Source organism: Danio rerio, chromosome 8, assembly GCF_052040795.2.
Source record: "Danio rerio strain M-AB ecotype USA chromosome 8, GRCz13ab, whole genome shotgun sequence".
NCBI classification, from domain to species: domain Eukaryota; kingdom Metazoa; phylum Chordata; class Actinopteri; order Cypriniformes; family Danionidae; genus Danio; species Danio rerio.
Window position 1 is genome coordinate 26,283,324 of NC_141028.1, and position 25,618 is coordinate 26,308,941.

The 25,618-nt window shown below is 34.2% G+C and overlaps 2 protein-coding genes across 8 annotated transcripts in view; both read left to right on the forward strand.

Annotated features, from left to right (window-relative positions):
* mmp9 (matrix metallopeptidase 9) overlaps positions 1-22,980 on the forward strand; it is a 200,168-nt gene extending 177,188 nt beyond the window's left edge. The window contains 13 exon segments of one of the 4 annotated variants that reach the window (NM_213123.1): positions 8,598-8,821; positions 9,212-9,450; positions 10,624-10,772; positions 18,158-18,286; positions 18,794-18,967; positions 19,076-19,249; positions 19,649-19,822; positions 19,894-20,049; positions 20,164-20,368; positions 20,458-20,591; positions 21,280-21,430; positions 22,036-22,139; positions 22,222-22,980. In NM_213123.1, the coding sequence (NP_998288.1) occupies positions 8,687-8,821; positions 9,212-9,450; positions 10,624-10,772; positions 18,158-18,286; positions 18,794-18,967; positions 19,076-19,249; positions 19,649-19,822; positions 19,894-20,049; positions 20,164-20,368; positions 20,458-20,591; positions 21,280-21,430; positions 22,036-22,139; positions 22,222-22,340 (2,043 nt within the window). In that variant the 5' untranslated portion in view covers positions 8,598-8,686 and the 3' untranslated portion in view covers positions 22,341-22,980. 4 annotated transcript variants of the gene reach the window in all.
* A 1,602-nt stretch (positions 22,981-24,582) lies between these two features.
* The window catches only part of znf335 (zinc finger protein 335), a 28,376-nt gene continuing 27,340 nt past the window's right edge, over positions 24,583-25,618 (forward strand). For 2 of the 4 annotated variants that reach the window (XM_087264650.1, XM_087264652.1), the window contains exon 1: positions 24,583-24,703. The gene's annotated coding sequence lies outside the window, so the exon portion shown is untranslated. Of the gene's footprint in view, positions 24,704-24,870; positions 25,266-25,618 lie in introns of those variants that run through there. The other 2 variants (XM_087264651.1, XM_087264653.1) reach the window with 1 other exon arrangement.

Sequence of the window (25,618 nt, forward strand, 5' to 3'; positions counted from 1 at the left end):
ACAGTAGTAAAAGAGGAGAGTATAGACCGAAAACTGAAAAGGAAATGATTGACCGAAAATTTAACTTGGGTCAACATGAGCACCTCAGTGCTATGTGTCGACACACTATCCACTAGGACAGTCACCCAGTTGTTTTTACCCAGCTGTTCAATCAGTGGAGATGTGGCAGGAAATAAATACACCTACCAATTATCCTACTGTACTTTACAGCATACATGTTTAACTATTAAATCCAATGTTTACAAAGAGTTTGTAATTTTGTGAATTTTTATGGGGAAAGACTGCTTTGTGCACTGATTACGTTAAATTTACTCCCATTTGCTGTTAGTTTGGGTCATTCAAAATACAAGCCACTTTCTTCAGTAGAACATTTTAGCTGAAACTGTGGTCATTGATGATAATTCAAATTAACCAGTTTCCATCCCTTTGTTATTCAAAAAGGGGGTGGGGGGAATAATATAAGAAAAACAAAATAAATGTCTGTGGCTACTACCTACATTTTGAGGTCTGATGAAGTGAAACAATCAGTCTGTGCAAAAAAAAAAAACATTATTACATTTGTTCCAGAGCATGTTCATGACAATATAATCTTATAAATCAAATGTCAAATTAAAGATCAAAATATAATCCTAATCCTAATTGCACTGACTAGTAGTCATGCTTCAAAAGGCCTCAGTGTATCATTGAACAGGATTTTAAGTCCCAGTAGCCTTTGTCATTTTGTTTTGAGTAAACAAGGACTACACTTTCAGCTAAACATCTTCTTTAATGTTATTTTGAAGAAAAAAAGTCATCTTAATGGCCTGAGGATAAGTATATCCAGAGCATGTTGTTCATTGCCAAACTGTTTTTATAAGACTTATAGATTGGCACTTCTCTGGATGGAATAATTTAGTAAAAACACACAAGCATATATTAGGAAATAGTTGCTATATGACCTTGCTGATGTGCCAGCTTACTCCGTGGGAGTACCATCATGACTTTTTAAACCATTTCTCAGGAATCAGTAGCAAAAACCCACTGTTATGATTTGATTTGCTGGACAACGGATTCTCATTCAGTTCAGCTGAATTATACATCAGCATCTTTTTATAGAACCAAAATCACTCCATGATTTATGACCAGCCATTTCATAACACAAATCCACCGGCCAAACATATCATAAAATATTATTAGAGTATTGTTTTCCTAAAAAGCAGCCTGTTGTAGCGGGACAAAGCCAAGTTTGAGGGTTCAGTGTCTGTGTAGGCTTTTGGCTGGAAGAGCAGGGCAGGGCGGACCGTGTTGCTGTGGTTGTTTTACAGCCTGCAATCTTTGCCTGCGACATTTAAAACATAATTATTTGCATGCATCACCCTGAGAGTTTTAGAAGAGGCGAACCGCAGCACTTCTCGCCTTATCCAACATCAACTCTCTAGTCGACAGTAGCATAAAGGAGCTCTGTGCTGCTATTGCACAGTACCTTTTCATACCTCACTTTGTTGATGTCTTTGCGTAGTCAGATTTACACTGACATCAAGCACACATCCTCCTTGATGTGATGCAATGACCTGCTGTGGTTTCCTCTTGTAACATATTGCATGAGAAATGTGATGGGTAAATTTACTGTTGCCAAACAAGGCAAGTTGATGTATTTTGTTCCCAGCAGAAGATCCTGGGGGCTGCGCTAGCTGTTTTTTTTTTTTTTTTTTGGGATGTAAAATAGCAAAACACTGTGGCATTCTGTGCAACCCCGGAGCCGCTTTTCATTACTGACTTGACGCCATCCCTAAACACATGCAGATGTTTCCGCATAAGCAATCTGGATTGGTTTCCTGAAATCTGGATATGTGGCAGATGCAAAAAGTAGCACCCATATGATGTGCGTAAATTATTGTAAACTGATCTCTGGTAAATTAACTCAACTATAAATAGTTATAGTGATTACCATAAAAAATGAAGTGTCAGCAAGTCAGTATTTTGGAAATATGAAGTGAGAAATCATTCGACGGGATCGTTTTAAAACAACAACAGTGCAAAAAAAAAAAACAAACCTGACCACATCAGCAAGTTCTGTCATGCTTTGTGGATTTGGGTTACTTTCTAAATGTAGCACAACAGTTTGTGTATGTTTGTGTGTGGTTGTAATGCTAATTCGTTTTGAAATGATTTTCTTGAGCTGTTCTACGTTTGACTTGACATTTACACTCCTCGTAGGAAGGTTCATCTTCAAAAAGGGTTTTGGTGGCTAAATATAAATGAACAACAGAGCTCTCCACATCAAAGTGCCAAAATGCCAGCCGTATGTCTGTAAAACGTAAACACCAGTATGTTTCCCTTGTTTTGTCTTTAAATTTAAAGAGTCCCTCCCTTGTTGTCTAATGAGAAAATTGTGCACAGTTCGCACATTAAACAAGACTTAATGTCAACTTGCTCAAAATGCAGCTATAGCAAGGGGTTGTTCTGGAATGCCATTTTATGTTCATCGAGATACTATGTTTAATTGTGATTCTCATATGAGTGTGTACAAATTTTCAGACTAAATAATTTCTATATATGCTTTTTATTTTGACAGTACTAGTTACATTATTAACTTGCCTTATTTTTCACATCCAGCTTTTGTCTTTTGTTATGTAACGTGTATTTATATTGTGCATTTACCACCACTAGTGTGCAGCCTCCAATTGGAGGATGTGACGGCAGCCACAGGACAACAGTGCCAGTGTGCTCACCACACACCAGCTATAGGAGGAGTGGAGAGACAGTGATAGAGCCAATTCGATGGATGGGGATGATTGGGAGGCCATGTTGGGTAAGGGCGGATTGAGGAAATTTGGCTAGGACATTGGGATTACACCCCTACTCTTTATTAGAAGTGCCATGGGATTTTTAATGACCACAGAGAGTCAGGACCTCAGTTTACATCTCATCCGAAAGACAGCGCTCACTGACAGTATAGTGTCCCCTTCAATATACTGGGGTATTAGGATTCACTAACAACCACTTCCAAAAGCAACCTAGCTTTCCCTTGTGGTCTCCCATCCAGGTACGGACCAGGCTCAGCCCTGCTTAGATTTAGTGAGTAACCGGTCTTAGGGTGCAGAGTGATACGGCTCAATTTTTCTCCATTTTCAACTATTATTCAACCCAGCTTTGTATATTGTGTTTTATGTACAGGAACATAAATATTAGAATTTAAACTCATTTGCATTTCATTGTTATATAAAGTTTAAGTCAGATTTATTAGCCCCCCTGAATTATTAGGCCCCCTTTTACATTTTTTCCCCAATTTCTGTTCTGTTTTTAACACATTTCTACATATAATAGTTTTAATAACTCATAAATAACTGATTTATTTCATCTTTGCCATGATGACAGTAAAAATATTTGACTAGACATTTTTCAAGACACTTCTATACAACTTAAAGTGACGCTTAAAGGCTTAACTAGGTTAATTAGGTTAACTATGCAGGTTAGGTTAATTAGACAAGTCATTGCATAATGATGGTTTGTTCTATAGACTATCGAAAAAATATACAGCTTAAAGGGGCTAATAATTTTGACATTAAAATGGTTTTTACAAAATTAAAGACTGCTTTTATTCTAGCCGAAATAAAACAAATGAGACTTTCTCCAGAGGAAAAAATATTATCAGACATACTGTGAAAATTTCCTTGCTCTGTTAAACATAATTTGGGAAATATTTAAAAAAGAAAAAAAATCAAAGGGGGCCTAATAATTCAGATATGCTGCTAACTTTTATGGAAGAATGGCATACATGATACATAATATATAATAATGCGTACAAATCAAAATTATTTGTGTGATGATGTACAGTTTGTTAGACAGAGAGACAAATAAACTAACAGATAAACAGACAGATTTAAGTAATTTTTGTGTATATAAAAGGACAATTAAATAGATAGATAGGTATTTATGCAAATATGATACAGGCTTTCTATTTCAATAAAAATGAGCTCATTTAGGCCTGCAGCGTTAAGAATAAGTGTGTGAATGCGTGAGAAGAAGTTACAATATTGTCTTGGGAACTACACATTTCTAAATTTCCTGATCATTTCTTACTCACCATTATGTTGCACACTTTAAATGTAACTCACACATCAATGTTCAGATGTGCACACACACACACAAACACACACACACACAAATGACCTCATTATTTTATAATCTTTATTAGAATTTAAATTACGTACATATTCCAGTGCAGCTCCACCCACAGGATACAGACATTACAATGTTCCATAAAACTATTTCTGAATAAATACTCTCAATAGATTTGACATTTTTCCCTGTATTATCATGCTTTCTACAGCATATGTTTTCTAAAACCAAAACATAATTGTATTTAAATACAGAATACAGTTCCAAACCACATAGTGGTTATTCTTTTAAAAAAAACCTGAGGGACAAACATGCAAGTGATTAAACCTCAACTGTGATACACTTGTCCTTAAATGTTGTATATCATGACACAAACAACTTAAACAAGTCTTCCTTGCCCTTGGTGGCCACTAAATCTCAAACTGTCCAAAGAAACAACTGAAATAAACAACAAATGATGGAACAAAAGCAGTCTGAGGCACAAATCTTCATGTGAAAACACTGGTGTGAATAAATAGCAGATGAAAATAAGCTTTTACATTTGAATCTGAAAATTCTGCAATTTCCTCCTCTCTTCTGTTGCCAATTATGTGCAATTAAGCATCTGTGTTATTATGTTGTTGAAATCGATTAACGTGTTCAGTCGCTCCTGATGAAATAATTAAAAAGGATGTTGCATTTGACTCAGACGTATCTCAGGCACAAGAATGTGGTATTACTGTGGAATGAATCCATCTGTGTTGTTGCTAAATGTCCCGCAGTGGTTTAAATCTGTCACACAATAATGGTTTACAACATATAAACCGAGTTTGTTCATTTTAAAAGTAAATGACTTCTTCTTCCTTACCTTATTTAGTATGTTGAGGATCGTAAAATGAACATTAATCTAAAGTGTTCTTGAAAGTACTTCAAAGGATGTTCATAAGATTTTTGTGAAATCTTTATAATCATGACACACATTAATGATTTTATGAATGCGTATTGCTAACTGTCATTAAGTGACATTCGCTCTTTCAAATGGAAAGGTGACATTTTTTGTGATGTCTTCATAATGACAACTTGACAGAAACAAAGTCATCACAACCTGTCTTTGTCATGACAACTTGACATTATCAAGACAACATAACTTATCATAAATCTGTAATAAACATAAGTTTCATAAACCATTGTCACGAATTTGATAACAGCTTTATTAATACTTTTCTTGACCTCAACTACAATGGTACAGATTGAATTTGTAATTAAGTATCATTAAATGTCAGTAAATATTATTGTGTTGACACTTTTAAAGAAAGAAATTTTTTACTTATTTTGCTTGTACTGGACTTTTATTTTGAAATGCATATGCGACAACCCTACCATTTGACATGTGAAATTTCAGTTAATTATAGAAACAAATATGTTGAAGCGCAAGTGCGATTACATATTTTAACGACAAAAACAGACTTAAAGCCTTTGTGTCATATGTAGTGAGGTGCTCTCACAAGAGAGCATGAAACCTTCTGAATTAAAACGGCATTTAGAAACCAGACAACATGTTTTATTAACAGTTCAGTTTAGTTCATGGTAACTGAACCTGTCCTTACCCTAACCACTGTTTACATTATTTGTCGTTTTTACTTTGTAATATTTTTATATTTGATACATTTTGTTAAATGACAGCAATAAAATATTGTTTATTTGTTTAAGTCTTGGTGATTTATCTGTCACTACTTGTGTATGTTAACACATAAATACAAATTAATTATAATTCCTAAAATTGTTTTATAGTTCCTAAAAATTTGGGTCGCAGCCTGATGACCATGTAAAAATGTGGGTCCTATGGCCAAACCAGTTGAGAACTCCTGGTCTAAATTGTCCGTAGTGTATGAGTGTGTGTGGATGGATGTTTCCCAGAACTTGGATTGCGGCTGGAAGGGCATCCGCTGTTTAAAAACGTGCTGGATAAGTTGGTGGTTTTCTAAGCCGAAAAGAAGATGAACGAATGAATGAATGAATGAATGAATTATTATTATTATTACAAAGGTGTCATGACAGTTTATTTGTAACAACATTTATGCTTAAGGATAAACCCCTTAATATGTAACATCTCAGTTTAAAGGGGGTCCTTACATACAAGACCAAATTAACAAAACACACAAAATTTTGTCATAAGACACAACACAACAATGAAGACCCTGGTTAGCACATTAAACATACATAATATATATATGCATTTATATTTCAATTTATCCAGCATTTATAAAATAAACCTAAATAAATCATCTAAAGTAATTACAAGAAGATATTTAAATAAACTGTCAGGTCCTTAAAAGTTCTCTATTTACAGGAAGTCAGCAGCCCACTGTAGCTTATGATTCATTATCAAGCGTACAGTGAAAGAGAGGAAACAAACTCTCATGTCTAAAATAGCAAAAACTTGACATACAAGATGCTTTTAGCCACGAGAGTATTTCTTGATTCATTACAAAAAAAATCTATGGACTTTTGCATTTGTGATGTGAATATCTAGAAATGGCAGTTATTAAATTGATTACGTTATCTCTGTGAGTGACAAACATTTCCCTTAATTTACTTTAGAGACTTGATCTAAAATGAGGCAATTATCATATGATTGTTCCGCACATCACTCAACAGCTTCCTCTTTACATCCTCATTTGCAAAGCATCATCATTAGGCAACTAAATAATAATAGATGATGGCTTCCTCTTTTTTATTTTGCTGGAACCAGACCAAATGATGGCCATGTATGGAAGAGGATTTCTTTCCCCTGTGGGCACAGAACTGCCTCAGAACATGCATGTCCACACAGCAGACCAACACACTCTTGTGAAATGTTGTGTTTTGTAAGTTTATAGAGCTATGTTGAAAAAAACACCTGTGTTTGTACGTCATTCTGCTGGATGTTGGTGAACAGACGGAAATTGTGCAATAAGACTACCTACCTGGACCAGTTTAAGTTGATGAGTTTCCTGTGGGTTAATGTTACTTTACACTTATTCGTCATTTTGACTGGTAATAACAATCCAAAACCACTTTCTCTGGTGTTCATTATCTTCTTTCTGTTCCTCTGCACAAGTCACTATTGCAAATACACCCTTTTGAAAATCTGACATAAAAAAAATCATTTATTTTAAATTTAATGACTTTATCTGTATAAATAAATCTTTATTTGATAGATTAATGTTTATTTTTTGTAGATTTATACTAACTAATTGCTTAATTTATTTATGTATTAATGTTTATTTGTTTGGGATGTGATTAAAAAGATAAACAGATGTAAGACGGGTTAGTTTATTTTTCAATGCAATGAACTTTAATGAAGTCGTTTCTATAATATTGCATATAATTCATTTGTATACACTGTAAAAACACTTGGTTTCACACACTTCTTTCATGTTGTCCTAACACAAATTCATTGTGTGAAGTTAACTTAATTGCTTTTACTAATCTAAGTGGATTGAACATAAAAGATTTAAGTCATTGCACAAAAAAACTCTAGAAATAAATTTTATATTTATAATATTTATATTTTTATAATATTTATAAAATATTTATAATATTTTAACAGCTAAATAAATTTTAGTTGTTAAAATAACAGTCTGTTTGATTGTTTATTTTTAGAAATACATGTATAATTGTTTTTATTTGGATTTGAATTTTGTATCGCATTTGCATTTTTTCTTGTATTTTTAAAATAATTTTTAAATATATTTAGTCGCATTTAATATATCTACAGTGTTCAGCATGATTGAGGACACCCCATTTTGAAAATGAAAATTTGTATGCATTTCTCAGTAAATATAGGCAATGTGTTTTGATGCATTTTAGCAAAACTGATTTATTAAACAGATATGTTTACTAATATAATTATAACAATATTTTAGTCACTAAACATATTTAGAAATACAATTACAAATAAACTCAAGCAAAATATTGCAACAACAAAAAAATTACAACCTACAAAATTTCAACTAAGTTTTTAAATTTTTTTTTTCAAATTTTTATTTATTCATTTATTTATTGCTTGATTTTTCCTCTTTTTTAAATTTGTATTTAATATTTTTCAATAACATAAAAATTTTGGTAAACTAAATTTTGGACCGTAATTATAATCGCACGTTATCTTGTTAGATAAGCTCTAGAAGATTTGGCTTCAGTTCTGACTAATCTAATAAATATATATATCTGACTGTTTGTTTTATTACTTAAGAAACTTTTTAGTTTAGGAAATGTAGATTTAGATAAAAGAAAACATAGTCTTTGTTATGATCTTTTGTGTTTTCACACTTAATGTGAGATTGCTGGAAAGCCCCTTCTTTTTTTTTTTTGAATGGACAAAAACATATCACTCCTTTTAGTGGGCAAGTGCTGTTAGTGGGAGTGATAAAATGGCCTAAAGGAGGGGTGAGGGGGTGACTAACACAGACCACATAAATACTGCCTTCAGGGCACAAGAAAAGACAGTAAACCAGCTGGAGCAGACACAGCAACACTGCTTCCACTTCATCTGATCTGATCTGAGCACTTGCAAGACAGTTTCTCCAGATTTCTTCTGAATTTACTTTTATATTTGCGACTCAAAATGAGACTTGGAGTCCTGGCGTTTCTGGTTCTGGGCACCTGCTCGTTGAGAGCCTGGTGTTTGCCACTCAAATCTGTGTTCGTGACGTTTCCTGGAGATGTGATCAAGAACATGACCAACACACAGCTAGCGGATGTGAGTATGTCAGGTTTTAGGGATACACTTTAAGTGTAATTGTCTTCCAGGTTAACTATAAGTAAGTCTGCAACTACATATCAGCTGTCTTGTTATACTGTCGGTTTTAATAGTACAAGTTGACATGTACTTGCAAACTTACTTATAGTTAGTAGAACATCTGTTAAAGGACTATTAAAATAAAGAGTTACGAGATAGTAATAAAACTTCAAAGACGTTAAATTGCAAATTTAAGAGACTGTTTAAAAGCAGACCATTAAACTAAAGTAGAAGCAGTTTTAGTTTATGATTTGTTTGGGTTTCTCCTCTCGGTTCTCTACTTTTAAAGTGCAAATAACTGGATGTTATAGCTCCGCATGATTTGTTTTGTCCATAAATGTTTGTCTTCAGGAGTATCTGAAGCGTTACGGCTACATCGATGTCCTCCAGAGGAGCGGACTGCAGGCGGTCGTCTCCAATACTAAAGCTCTGAAGAAGCTCCAGCGGCAGCTCGGTTTGGAGGAGACCGGCTTGCTTGACCAGCCCACCGTTGATGCCATGAAGCAGCCCCGCTGTGGCGTGCCGGACATCCGCAACTACAAGACATTCGACGGAGACCTGAAGTGGGATCACACAGATGTCACATACAGGTGGGACATTATTCACATTAAATCTTATACTAAATTTGTAATACTTTATGAGTTTTGTAATAGAGCTGCTTAATAAACGAATAAAATAGTGTGTGATGCACTAGAGATTCTGACTAAATGTTTTAATAAGCCAGTGTTTTTAATGGAATTTCTTGAATTAATTATTTAGTGACAAAAACATTTTTTTATCCATACCTTATCAGCATCTACAGTGTGTACATATACAAGTTCACCCCTCACAAATCTATCTTTTAAAGTCATATTTTCAATAGGAAGCTATACAATGTTATATTTGTGCATATACATTAAATTAGTCAGCACTGAAGCCAAATCTGCCGCTCATCTAACAAAATAACTTACGATAACGGTCCAAAAACTAGTATGCCCAAATTTATACGTTATAGAAAATTATTAAATACACATTTAAAAAAAGGAAAAATTAAGAGAAGAAGAAAAATAAAAATTTTGTTAAAATTTTGTAGGTTGTATTTTTTTTTTAAATATTGCATTTAGCTTGATTTTATTTGTATTATCTTTCCATTTCTAAATATGTTTGGTGACTAAAATATTATTTTAATAAATTTATCTGTTTAATAAATCTGTTTTGTTTAAATGCACCAAAATACATTGCCTATATTCACTGAGAAAAGCATACAAATATTCATTTTCAAAATGAGGTGTACTACATTATGCTAAACACTGTAGACCAATGTAATGATATACAACTTTGTTATAAATTCACAAAAAGTCGGCTCTAGAAATACTTAAAAAGTTGTATTTGCTGATTTTGAAATAAACTTTGAATGCATTCATACTATAAATACTTTTTTAAGTCAATAGTTGAAAATTTCTAGGTCAATTTTTAATAATATTATCATTTGTTAAGTAGGCCTACACAATCTTGTGCAATTTTCATATAATTCATCGCTTCAATCATAATTAGTCTCTTTTTATTGGGAAAAATGTGTAATTAATAACATTTTGAACTAAAACTTAGAAAAATAAAGGGTTAAATACATCAGGAACGAGCATGTCTGAAAATTAATTGGCTACCTAAGAATTGTTAATAGTCAAATTGGCAATTAGCTAAGTATGAATGTTTTGAATCTACAATGCATGCAATCTTTTAATAATTAATCCTGTTTATAACCCACTGTGTCATTTGATTTGCAGGATTTTGAACTATTCGCCAGACATGGAAGCCTCTTTGATCGATGATGCTTTTGCCAGAGCTTTTAAAGTTTGGAGTGACGTCACCCCTCTGACGTTCACACGCCTCTTTGACGGCATTGCTGACATCATGATCTCTTTCGGGAAAGCAGGTGAGTCGAGTATTTTGTATGAAAGTATTAAGTTTAAACACTTACACTCTCTGAGAATGTTTTTTTTTTTTTTTTTTTTTTTTTTTTTTTTTTTTTTTTTTGTTAAACACAAACATGATTTTTTTTTTTTTTTTTTTTTTTTTTTTTTTTTTTTTTATTAGAATATGCAAAAATCATACAAATACAAGAAAACGTCAACAAATAACAGATACAAAGCAACGAAACAAAAACAAAACAAAAACAACAACAATATAGTCATGTACTGGTATGTGCGTGAGTGTGTGTGTGTGAGTGTGTGTATGCATGTAAAGGTAACTTGGTGGACAGGTCAGAGTACATACATAAGGAACAATAACAGTCAATAAATGAAGCAAGTGTCACAGATATAGATAAAACATATAGAAAGAAACCAGTCAGAGGTAGGGAGTAACAACAATGCTTATTAATGTATGATAGTAAAAATTAGAGTAGAAAGAAAGAAAGGACAACAGTAATAACTGACAACAATAATAATAAATCACAAGTGCTACACAAACTACTACTACAAAAAGTTACTTATATTACAACTACTACTGCTTCTACTACAGCCACAACCACGACTACTACTACTACAATGTCTACTAATACTGATACTACTACAACGACTACCACTACTGATACTACTATAGCGTTTGCTACAACTAATACAACGTCTACTACTACTACTACTATTACTACTACTACTACTATTACCACTACTACTACTACTACTACAATCACTTCTACTACATCTACATCAACAACATCTACTACTGATATTACTACACCAACAACGACTACTACTACTACTGTAACTACCACACCATTACTACTTCTGCTACTACTTACATGAACTACTACTTCAAAAATCTCCGTAACAATTACTCAATAACAATCGATACTATTACACTGTCTACTACTTCAACTACAACTACTACTACTACTACTACTACAACAACTGCAACCTTAATAATGATAATGGTATAAATACTTGTAATAATGATAATGGAAAGATAACAGGACAAGTCAGAACAGTAATAATAATAATAATAATGATTTCAAAAAATAAAAGTAATACCATTTATGACAAAGGTGTCGAGGAGAGGGGAGGATGGGAAAATCAGGGAGAGGACAAGTAATAATAATAATAAATAATAATAATAATAATAACAAATAATAATAGTAGTAAGTAGTAAGTTTGAAGGGGAGATAGAGGAAAAGAGAAAATAAACTAATGATAATAAACAAAAATTAATAAAATACTTATAATAAAAATAAATAAATAAAATAGAATAAAAAATAAAAACAGAAAAGGAAGGGGAGGAGTAGAAGAAAAAAGAAACAATAAGAGAGAGGAAAAATAAAGTTCAGCAAACAAAGCAACAAGAATAAGCCAAAAAAAAAAAAAAAAAAAAAAAAAAAAAAAAAGAATAATAATAATAAAAACTGAATAAATAAAAAAAGAAAACACTATATCAATGCTAATTATGAATTATACAATTCCACATGGAAGAATAATATTAAAGATATGTATGATAGATTATTACTGTAATTTGATAACTATAATATACTCATGCTGGTTATAATACTAATAATAATGATAATAATAAAAATAACAACAGCTGTAACAATAAATTGAGGAGGTTGTAGTTGTGTGATGGGCATTGAGGTATATAGTGTTTGTCAGTTGCTTTGTGATGCATTAAAAAAAGTGTAACGTGTGGCATGGATCAGTCCAGTGCAGTGCCCAGACTGCCATGCCTACGTTACACTTTACCCTGTGAATTTAGTACATGTAAGTAGATTTTTTTTTTTTTTTTCCCTCTCTCTTTTTTTTTTTCCTCCTCTTCTCTTTCTTTCTTTTTTTTTTTTTTTTTCTTTTCTCTTCTTTTTTTTTATCTGTTGTTGGTCAGGAGAGCCACTGGTATATAAATAATAATAATAATAATAATAATAATTTATGTATAGTAATAATAATAATAATAATAAATAGAAAACAAATATTATATATAATAAAAATGAATAAATAACATTGATAGGGACAGGAAAGGGGAACAAATAGAACAAAAGGGAAAGTAAAAAAGTATATAAAGACTGAATTATGATTCTTTTATTTTATTTGTTTACATTATACTTTTTTTTCCAATTGATTTATTTATTTTAAATTAGATTAAATATTAGATTTTTTTTTTTTTTTTTTTCCTCATCTCTACCTGACCCCCTCTCTCCCCTCCCCTCTTGTTTATGTACTGATGAAGGTGTTGTTAGGGAATGGCTTCAGGCAAAGAGGATCTTCAATGGAGATGTATTCTGTTAACAAGTTTTTCCAGTATGAGATGTGAATGGTATTTCTTGATTTCCAGTTCATGAGGATAGTTTTCTTTGCGATAGTTAGAGCCACCAGCAGAAACTGACCATTTGTATTATTTATATTGATTGTGGATATGTCACCTAATATGCAGAGGGAGGGACACAGTGGGATGTGACAACCCATTAAGTTGGAGAGTGAGTCAGTAACCTTTACCCAAAATGATTTAATTGAAGTGCAATGCCATAAGGCATGAAGATATGTGTCTGGAGTGTTTTGTGTGCAATGTGAACATATTTCTGACGTGAAACCCATTTTAAATAATTTCTGCCCAGTTAAATGTGATCTGTGAAGTACTTTGTACTGTATAAGTTGTAAGTTAGCATTTTTAGTCATGGAAAATGTGTTTTTGCAAATTTTAGTCCAGAATTCAGCATTGGGATTAATAGATAAGTCTGTTTGCCATTTAGTGGTTGGTAGAACTAATGCATTGTCTGATTTTGATATCATTTTGTATATTTGGGAGAGCAATTTTTTGGAGGGCGATATATTAATAAACTCTGAGATTTGAGGTGGAAGGTCTAGATTGATTGATTGGTTAGGTAATTTTGACTTAATTGATGATTTGATTTGTAAATATTCCAAAAAGCAATTACTCCCAATGCTGTATGTCTGGGCTATATGGGGAAATGGTGCCAGATTATTATTAATAAAGATATGTTGAAGTTGTGTGATTCCTTTGGCTGCCCATGTGTGAAAGTTAAGTGGCTTCTTGTTGGCTAGGAAATCAAGGTTATTCCAAATTGGGGTGTATTTAGATGGTTCGAGTGGGGAATTTGTGACCTGATGGAATTTCCACCAGGCTGTCAGAGTTGCTTCTATTGTCGGCATTTTAAAACAGTGATGTCTCTTGATTGATTGACTGTGAAAGGGTAATTCTGAAATGTTAATGTCTTTGCATATTGATTGTTCAATGTCTTGCCATGTGTATTCTGATGAGTTAGGTTTAATCCAATTGTGTATGTTTTGAAGCTGATTTGCCAAAAAATAGTTGTAAAAATGTGGTGCTTCTAATCCTCCTTGTGATTTTGGTCTCTGTAGGGTTGTCAATTTTATTCTTGGGGTTTTATTTTTCCAGTAGAATTTTGTTATAATTGAATCTAGGGATTTGAACCAGGTATGTGTGGGTTGTGTTGGAATCATTGAAAATAAATAGTTTATTTTTGGGAGAATGGACATTTTGGTAACTGATATTCTGCCCATGATGGATAGTGGTAAGTTCATCCAGCGTTGCAGATCGTCATCTATTTTTTTAAGTATCGGAGTATAGTTAAGTGCAAACAACTCTGACAGCCTGGCGGAAACATTGATACCCAAATATGTGATATAATTAGTGCACAGAGGGATTTGTGATGTTTGGGATGTCACATCCACACTGGTGGAATTTAATGGGAGTATAGCAGATTTATTCCAATTGATTGAATATTCCGAAATATTTGAAAAGGTATCAATAAGTTTTATTGTTTCCTGTAATGATGTTTGGGGATTTTGTAAGTATAATAATATGTCATCCGCGTAAAGACTTATTTTATGGTGTATGTTTAATGTTTGAATTCCTTTAATATAAATGTTTTGACGGATGGCTGCTGCAAGTGGTTCAATGAATATGGTGAATAAAGAGGGAGAGAGTGGACATCCTTGTCTAGTTCCCCGGTGTAGAGTGAAGCTGCGTGATGTTAGTCCGTTAGTAATGACAGTAGCTGAGGGTGATGTGTAGAGAATTTTGATCCAATTAATAAATGACTCCCCAAAACCAAACCTCTCTAATGTGGAAAACAGGAATTTCCAGTTTACTTTATCGAAAGCCTTTTCAGCGTCGAGGGTGACTATGATAGATTTGTTTTTGTTTATTGATGAGTGGTGTATTAGGTTTATGAGTCTGCGTGTATTGTTTGATGATTGTCTACCTTTAATAAAACCGGTTTGATCTGGATGGATTATGGATGGCATGATTTTTTCTATTCTATGTGAAAGTGCTTTAGCAATTATTTTAGTGTCTACATTAATTAGTGAGATTGGACGATAGCTTGACGGTAATGTTGGGTCTTTATTGGGTTTGAGGAGAAGTGTAATTGTGGCTGTGTTCATGGTATCTGGAAGCTTTGAATTTTGTTTTGATTCGTTAATCAACCGGATGAAAAGTGGTGATAAAATTGACCAAAAGTGTTTGTAGAACTCAGCAGGGAACCCATCAGGTCCTGGTGATTTATTATTAGGCATGAGTTTAAGAGCATTAGAAATTTCTAGGTGTGATAAGGGGGATTCAAGACTATTTATTTGCTGTTCATTTAGTTGAGGTAAGTTGATATTGCTGAGAAATGAGTGAATGTCATCCTGGGATGGGTTTTTTTCAGGGGAATATAAATTACTGTAAAATTTTTGAAAGATCTGATTTATTTCTTCTGGTGAGTTGGTGGGTTTCCCTGCTGAGTCCTTAATGACTGATATTGTTGTTTTTTCTTTATTGTGTTTGATTTGATTAGCCAGATATTTACCAGATTTGTTACTATGATGGAAGTGTTCTTGTCGTAATCTGTGAATAAGGAATTGAGTGTGTGTATTAATTAATTTATTTAATTGTGATTTATATTTTCTTAGCAAATCTTGTGTTTCTTCTGTTGGATTATTTATGTTAATGTCTTCTAGATCTTTAATTTTCTGTTCCAGTTCAGCTTGATGTTCTTTCTCTTTCTTTTTTTTGTAAACGGAATATGAAATTATTTTTCCTCTTAATACTGCCTTTCCTGTTTCCCACAGAAGAGATGGGGATGTTTCAGGGGAGTCATTTATCTCTAGAAAGCATGCCCACTCTCTTTTAAAATAACTGTCAAAATCCTGATCTTGAAGAAGAGAGGTGTTGAATCGCCATCTAGGAATGGGCTTATGTCTGGTGATTATATTCAGATTTATTGTTACAGGAGCGTGATCACTAATGATTATTGGGTGGATCTTTGATTCAGAAATATTGGATATAATAGAATTACTAGTGAGAAAATAGTCAATGCGGGAGTATGAATGATGAACAGGTGAATAAAATGAGAATGCTTTAATGTCCGGATGTTGGAGGCGCCAACTATCGCCAAGACCCATGTCACTCATGAACTGTTTTATAGAGTCTGTAGATTTCCAGATGTGTTTTTTGCCGATATTATTAACTCTGTCTGTAGTTGGGTCTAAAACTGTGTTGAAATCACCTGCTATTATGATGGGGCAATTAGAAAGATTTGAAATGGAGGAGAAAAAAATCTGAAAAAAAGATGGGTCATCTGTATTTGGGCCATATAAGTTTCCTATTGTAAGTGAGTAATTGTTAATTGTAATGTTAATTATGACAAAACGTCCTTCTGGGTCTGTAATGGTGGTGTTATGAACATATGATATTTTTTTATTTATTAGGATACACACTCCTCTCTGTTTTGTGTTGTAGTGGGCAGAATATGAATGATATTGTGATGATTTGATTTTGTTTTGATCAAGTTCTGATAAGTGAGTTTCTTGTAAAAGGCATATGTCTGCTTGTAGTTTACTTAAATGATTTAAAACTTTGATCCTCTTTGCCTGGGAGCCGAGTCCACGGACGTTCCAGGATAGAAATTTGATTGATGACATAATTTTAAAGGATTACAAAATAAGTAGGTAAATAGTAGCAACTTATATTGATAAACAAGTCTGTTTTTACTGCAAATACATAAATGTTACTGTATGTATTTGAAAAAGTGTGAAATTGTACCTGTGTCTGTGTGTATGACATGACAAAATGTACACAATACAATAATGACCAAACAAAAATGACTTTAAATACCAACATAAAGTTAAAGGTGGGAGGGGGGATGAGACCTAGGTGCGATAACAAAACTATAATCTAGTGATATGAGGGAGATGAATAGAGAGATGAGGTAACATTACGGGAGTGATGCGTTCAAAAAAGCCAGGGGGTAATGTCCTTGTCACGATATAACTGTCCATCTATGTATAATTTGTCCACTGTAATGATTGCTCGTTTTCCTTCGTTCATTTTTTGTTTTCTGATTGGAAAGAGTTTTTTTCGACGTTCGAGAATGACCTTTGGGTATTGTTCGTTGAGTCCGTAAGTTGTACCTTTAAGTTGTCTCCCTTGTTTTTGTACCAGTTCTTTGTGTTTGTAGTGTTCGAATTTTGCAACGATAGGACGCGGTCGGCTGTTGTTATGTTGGGAACGGATGCGGTGGACACGATGGAAGGTGATGTTCTGTACAGTTTCAGCTGGCAGTTTGAGTTGTTTTGTCATGAAATCCTTGATTAATTTTTCGGGGTCGTCTGGAGTTTGGTCCGGGATGCCTGTGAAAACTAGATTGTCTCTCATGCTGCGTGCTTGTAAGTCCAATACATTTTCCTTTATTGATTTGTTTTCTGTGACAACGGAGGTGAGTTGAGCGGTAAGTGCGTGAACTGAGTCCTTTAAAAAATTGTTTTCTTTAGTGAGTGTGTCAATCTGTTCTTGGCTGAATTCTAAACTGTGACGGAGTTCTTGGAATTCTTTGTGAATGACTTCTATTAGTGCGATTCTTGTGTCGAGTCCGGAGAGTTTATTTTCAATTGAGCGTAATATTTCGCTTACCTCGGTACAGCAAGATGGTGAGGAGGGTGGTAAATTCATGCTTGAAGGAGAGTCGGGACGGGGTCTCTTGAAGTTTGGAGCGGGATTACCTTTTTTGTTGTGGTCTGTTGTGTCCATGTTGCAGCAGTATGTGTTGTAATGTACGTCGATGTATTCTTCAAGTTGATCCAGGATGAAAAAAAAGAAAAATTGTAGTCCAGTTGCAATGATGTAGTCAAATTTTTGATGGGCGAAACACACGGAGAAAAGTGAAAATACGGAGGAAAAAAGTTTTCGGAGTTGTTTGCTGTCTAGCAGACAGGCGCCGCCATTTTGGATCTCGCACTCAGGTCTCGCAGGCTCTCGCGTTACTCAGCCATCAGTCTCTGAGAATGTTTGAATGAGCTGCTATTTGTGCTTCAGATCACGGTGATCCCTACCCCTTTGATGGAAAAGATGGGCTGCTGGCTCACGCTTATCCTCCAGGTGAAGGCACACAGGGAGACGCTCATTTTGATGACGATGAATACTGGACCCTTGGCTCTGGACCAGGTGAGTGTCGTTTTAACTCAAGTAGCTTTGATAAATAGGTTAAGTGGTTTAAAACATAATTTAGCATCGCTCTTTATTATAACAACTGCATAGTGTGCATAGAGGAGCAATAGCTCCCTCTGCAGTTCTGAATGAGTAGTGACGGTTACAAACTTTTTTCTTTCAAAATTGTAATTAAAACAATGATTATTATATATATTTATTTTAAAGTAAAATACTATTTAAGATTTCTTTTTTAATCTTCCATGTTTATTCTTATTGTTTGTGTTTATTAGCAACTTCTGAGTAAAAATATTTCTTCACCATTTTGTTTTTCAATTTGAGATAGCATTTTAACATGTCCTTTGCAACAATAATAATACAAATTTTCATTTTATAAACGTGTTGTTTTTGCAATATTGGATGCAATCTAAAATATATATATACATCTCAGGAATACAAGAGGCGACCATAATGTTTCTATATATTACATTATAGTAGATATTGACAATAATATTCCTCCTTCAGCCATTCAAACCCGCTACGGTAATGCTGAGGGTGCAATGTGTCACTTCCCCTTCCTGTTTGAGGGAACATCCTACTCCACCTGCACCACTGAGGGCCGCACAGATGGCCTTCCCTGGTGCTCAACCACCGCAGACTATGACAAGGACAAGAAGTTTGGCTTCTGTCCCAGTGAGCGTAAGTATGCTAATCTTGAATTTATGGAGCTTTAACCTTAATATATTCACAATATTTTAATAAGAACTTGTATTTATTCTCTGATGTTCCATCTCTGCCATCCCACAGTTCTCTTCACATTTGACGGGAACAGCAATGAAGCACCATGTGTTTTCCCCTTCATTTTTGATGGGAAGAAATATGATTCATGCACTACAGAAGGACGAAATGACGGATATCGCTGGTGCTCCACTACAGCTAACTTTGACACTGATAAGAAGTATGGATTCTGCCCTAACAGAGGTAAACTTACCTTAAAACGTAAAGGAATAATTCACCTAAACATGAATTTTAACTATTTTTTACACCTTTAATGGAGTTTCGTTTTTCTGTTGAACACAACAAGAAGATATTTTGATAAATGTTGGAAACAGGTAGCCATTGACTTCCATAGTTGGAAAAAACACTATGGAATTTGATGATAACCAGTTTTCACTATTCTTCAAACTATGTTATTTTGTGAATAAAGCTCATTTTCATTTTGTGGTGATCTGTCCCTTTAATATCCAAATAAACCCCTTTAGGTTGTTTTAAAGCCCTCTGCTTTTGAGTCTTAATCAAAAGCCCTGTCTGGTATATTCTGATGACATCTGAATGGATGTACAGTACATCGTCCCTTATATGAAATATACTCCCTCACAGATACGGCTGTGATTGGTGGAAACTCAGAAGGAGAGCCATGCCATTTTCCATTCACCTTCCTGGGAAACACATACTCATCCTGCACCAGTGAGGGCCGCAATGATGGAAAACTCTGGTGTGGAACTACCAGCAACTATGATACTGATAAAAAATGGGGATTTTGCCCTGATCGTGGTAAGTGACAGTCATCTCTTTTGGTTTGGACACTCTAGGAACTTTACCTAACATGATCTTTCCCATCGTAGGATACAGTCTGTTTCTGGTGGCTGCTCATGAGTTTGGACATGCTCTTGGTTTGGATCACTCCAACATTAAAGATGCCCTGATGTATCCCATGTACAAATACGTGGAGGGTTTCCCCCTGCATCGTGACGATATTGATGGCATTCAGTATCTCTATGGTACATATCCACTGGTTTTTAAGATCACTATGCAATTTCTTATTCAAGATGAACTGATTCTGAAGCTCAATTCTGGTTTTATATCTGCATTTTTATTTAATTATGTGTTTTAAGGACCTAGAACTGGCCCTGAACCCACTGCTCCTCAACCACGGACCACCACTTCCTCTCCAGTTGTGCCAACGAAACCTTCTCCAAGTGACAAAACAACCACTGCTTCCACCACAACTCAGGTGGTCCCTTCAGACGATGCCTGCCAAATCAAGGAGTTTGACGCCATCACTGAAATCCAGAAGGAGCTTCACTTCTTCAAGGACGGGTACGGGCATTACATATATTCTGATAAGAACTTCAAACAACACATTTCTCAAATTAATGTTGCTCAATTCTGTTCTTTAAATATCCAAGGCGCTACTGGAAGATCTCAGGCAATGGTGAACGCAAAGGTCCTTTCATGATCTCTGCGAAGTGGCCTGCTCTCCCAGCTGTCATCAACTCTGCCTTTGAGGACCACCTCACCAAAAAGATCTACTTCTTCTCAGGTTATTATTTACTTGGTTGAGATATTTTGCCATTTGCAGTAATATTGTAATCAAAATTTTAACTGCAAGCTGACTTTACTGAAGGTATTTTTTTCCCCCAATTTCTGTTTTACGAAGAGAAGATTTTATCATCACATTTCTAAACATGATAGTTTTAATAACTCATTTCTAACAACTGATTTATTTCATCTTTGCCATGATGACAGTAAATAATATTTTACCATCGAAATACAGCTTAAAGGGGCTAATAATATTGACCTTAAAATGTTTTTTTTTTTTTACATAAAAAACTGCTTTTATTCTACCCAAAATAAAACAAATAAAACTTCAATCAGTTATAAAAGTTTTTGTTTTCTAAATAATTGGTATCACACTAGCAAGATTGCGACGGTTCCAAACAAAGCTTCAGCAGAACTTTTTTTTTTGCATCTCAGAGCAACACTACATTGATTAATCCTTAAATGATTCATTGATTCAGTCAGTCACAAAAGCAGTCGTTTGTCACAATTTCTACATCAATTAGTTGCTTTGAACAAATCATTTAATGGACGATTATCAACTCTTTATACCTGGAAATCTATCAAAAGCACACTCAGTATAATATTGTTTTGTTATTTTGGTCAATATTAAAATATATTGCACACCCCTAGTTCAGAAATATAATATCATCCGTATTTAATCCACACAGAGAGACAGTTCTGGGTTTACAGTGGAAATGATGTGCTTGGACCACGTAAAATCGAGAAGCTCGGCCTACCAAGCGACTTGGACAAAGTGGAAGGATCTATGCAGAGAGGAAAAGGCAAGGTGCTCCTGTTTAATGGAGAAAACTTCTGGAGGTAAGTAACTATAACTAAGAGCTGATCAGAAAGTGTACTAATTTTAGAATCAATATAAACCAGTATTTGCGATAGTCTTTTCTTTGCTATTGCAACTTCACATGCCAAAAAATATGAAGAACTGCGCATCGGTGGAGTTGCTACTCAGTTTTTCGGCTTACAGCAGTGACATTTACCTTACACTGTGCTGAACTGAACTAAACTGAACTTCAACAGTGACAACGGAACTGAACTGAAGCAGTTTTAATGCCACATAACTTCATCTATGTTAAGCTGCTTTGACACAATCTACACTGTAAAAAGCACTATAGAAATAAAGAGGATTTGAATTGAATTGATTGATTGATTTTGTCCAATGGAAATTGATTGGACCATTGGTGGGTCTCACGTGAGTGAGCAGCACCTGTAACCATGGCATCAGAGATGTTATTGCTGGAGGAAGGAGATGCTATTTTGATTAAACAGTATAAGGCTGTTTTTATTTTAAAAACATATGCAAATAATTACCATAATATTCCATATTAAATATGAATTATACATATTTATTTACTTTTTATAGCTTTAGTTTTTTACAATAGTGACTTATCTCTTATATTTCCTCTCAGACTTGATGTAAAGGCTCAGCTGATTGACAGAGGATACCCTCGATTCACTGATGCAGCTTTCGGTGGAGTGCCCGTTGATTCACATGATGTATTCCTCTACAAGGGTAAATTAAATTACTTTTAGAATTAAAACTAATTCAATGAATGATCTCTTTTTTTATGACATCTTCATTTCATGTTTTGCAGGATTCTTCTACTTCTGCCGGGAGAGCTTCTACTGGAGAATGAATGCCAAACGGCAGGTTGACCGAGTCGGTTATGTGAAGTACGACCTCCTGAAATGCAGTGACATTCATTCTCTATAGACCTTCGACATCCTAATCTGATGACAGAGCCCTTTTTTAACAGGGAAACCGTTTCTCTTCAGTGTAAAATGTAGCGAGGAAGACACAGACAGAATGTATTAAATTTCAAGTGTCTGTTAAAGGGATTTTGACTTTAACTGTTATAGGAAAAGAACAGTTTTAACACTGAAATTATCATAGGCACATGAGACGGGATGTTAGGCATATTTGTCCGTCAGCTTTACCATGGTCTTATAATTTATTATTTCAGCTTCCCACATAACTGCTTTGGTCATGATGGGTTTCCTAATGGCACATTATTGTAGAAAACGAGGCAAAGCCCGTTTGACTTTAGGAATTAACTTTGTGCTTGTAAATGTGTGAGTGGAGTCTCCGCAGGAATGTTGTAGCCGATTTGTTGTGAACAAAGCACCCGTATTCTGCATTGACCCCATTCAGATGTTTTTGAATGCAAAGGTTTATTTTTAGCCTTAGAGCTAATGATGGGGATTGCAGATTTTGCCATATTGTGAAATCATTTGCCTGGTGTAAATGATATTATTAATATTATTAATTTAATGTTCAACCTTCCACTTATTTATATTTTTATGTTTGTTGCAGTGTTTGTTTACTTAATAAATTTGTAAACAAGATCCTTTAATATTTGTGTGAGTGATTTGTTATTATTTCTTGCTATATTATGAATTTTTACACAAGGGTTTGATATCTGTGTTGATTCTTAGTGATTTAATTACCATTTTAGACTATTGACTGCCCCTCTACCAAACGGTTGACCATTTTTTTTTACTGTTTTAAATAATAACTTATACAGCATTGTTGGTTTACCATGAAAATCAAACAAACATAATCCTGCTGCACGAATACATGTGATTTTAATTATATATAATATATATATATATAAAAACAAGAAAACATGTTAAATGAGAATCTGAAATATTTTATGGCATATTTCAAAGAAAGGTGATTTAGCATACAAATTTTTATTTTTATTTTAAATATTTATATGTAATAAATTTATATGTAAGAAATTATGGGTAGTGTTGGGGTTAAGAAATGCGATCCAACCTTTTTTTTTCTTGGTGGGGTAGTTAAAGGGTTAAACAAATTCCTCAGTAGTATTTAACAGCAGCTGTATGTTCAGGATCCATTTATGTACACGTTCACATTTACTTATACCCACAGTAAAATAAAAGTAAAGTAATTCTACTTAATTGCTACACCACGCGCTATTGGGGTAGTACTGAAGTATGGTTTAAATTGAATTGATTGCATTTAAAAAATTGTGGTAAACAAACTCAACTATGCAATCTTGGGAGAAAAAAAATATCATCTTGATTTTTGCCAAACATGCACACACATTTCTGTTGTCGTTTCAGTTAAGGCACGTCAATGTATGCTATTTCAATCTAAGTAATCACACAATTTGCTTTTACTTTTATGGTGTTTTGTTTTAACCCAAACTTCTATTGTGCAGCACTTTCATTGCTGCTGAATGCTCTGTAGCATTCTCCATTCTCTGTCACATTTCTCCATAAATATATACTTTTTATATCCTTTCACAATGATTTTTTTTACAAAAATTTATAAAAACAATGATGACAATATCAGTTAAAAAAAAACAGAATTATTTCATAATATCAAGACGATGGTTATGAGGAATGCCACGAAAATACCCTGATCCATTACAGATGATGGTGTAGAAAATGACCTAATTCTTATGCTGCTCACAATAGTAGGCACATTGCCTAAATGTGTTCGCCTTAAGATGAAATACTAAAATATGATATGTTGTTGGACTAATTAATACCTATTTTTAAACCTGAAGCTATAAATATTAATCACATCGCCATTCGAATGATAGTGAGGTATAATGGAAATCTATTTCTATAACACAGATTCAACTAATAAGTGAAAATTAGCTCGTGGAAACCCCTTAACCCCCTCGAATTCAACTTGTGGTGGAAAAACGTTTATTATTTTGGTTTAAAAATACAAACAAGTATACTTTTCAGATAAACAACTAGCGTCGTATTAATCCGCGAAGTACACGAGCAATAGTCCTTAGGTTTACAACTTTATTTGACAGAAAACCTATGATATTAAGCGAAATAGACGATATCTATATTCCCAAACAGAACGTGAATGTTTAAATAATTGTTTTTCCATTGAAAATACCGATTAAAAGATTCCCGCACTCGTCTTTTCCCGTGACAATAAAGGAGTTCCGGCCAGCTCTGAGGACAGGAAGCGAGGAGACGCTGATGGCGCCCGACTAGAAAGCCGTAGCAACTAATCGCTTTGAAACATTTATTTTATTTCGCTTCATTCTCGAGAGGGAAGATAAAAACACACATCTATTCACGGTAAGAAAAATTTCTAGCTTATAATAATCAGGTTAATTGGTTTTAAAATGCATGTTTCTCCATGATGAGCAAGAGGAAAACATTCGGGCGGACTGGCTCTCCCTTCTCGCGCAGGCCCTCGAGGTCCCCGAGCGGTTCTTCATATCGCCTGAGCGGAAAAATTATCTGGCAGCGGCGGGAGGGGAAAATGGCGCAGCGCGAGCAGGCAGGATGAAGGGCAGCAAAAACACGCGCTTAGTTTAGTGACTGAAACGAGCTGGAAACAGACACACGTTCCGTCCGAGGGCTCAAGTGTACAATTTAGGATGCAATTTAGTGACTTTTTCACTATAAAATTGTTGGTGTGCTCGACATTTAGAGGTGTTAGAGCTCATGAAGGACCGAAACCATGTTGTCCTTTATTTAAGAGGGATTTTGTGTCTCGAGCACAATTTGATGGCTGCTCAGCAGGAGGAGAGGTGTTATCATTGGGGAAATAGGTGAAATCAAGTAGTTTAGGTGCTGTGTTTTTGGTATTTAAGAGCATTTAACGAGTCGACCACGATGGCTTGTGGTTGTGCTGGTAAGCTTATAATGTGCTTATTGTGACCTAGAAAGGTGCGATCACAAGACAACAGTTCATCCCTGGGGAATTTGACACTACAGCTGTCGACTAAAACAGAATAGGAAATAAAAATAAATTCAGGACAACAAATCATAAGAATAGAACAAATGTGCAATAAGTTAATTTAGGATTTTGTTATGATATTAGAGGGAATAGAATATATAAAATAATGAAACACTTGAATATGAATGTAAGCAAAGTATATACCTATTTCCAAAATTCCAAAAACAATACTGCCATCAACGTTTTGATGATATACTTTAATTTCTGGAAAAAAATAATATATATATATATATATATATATATATATA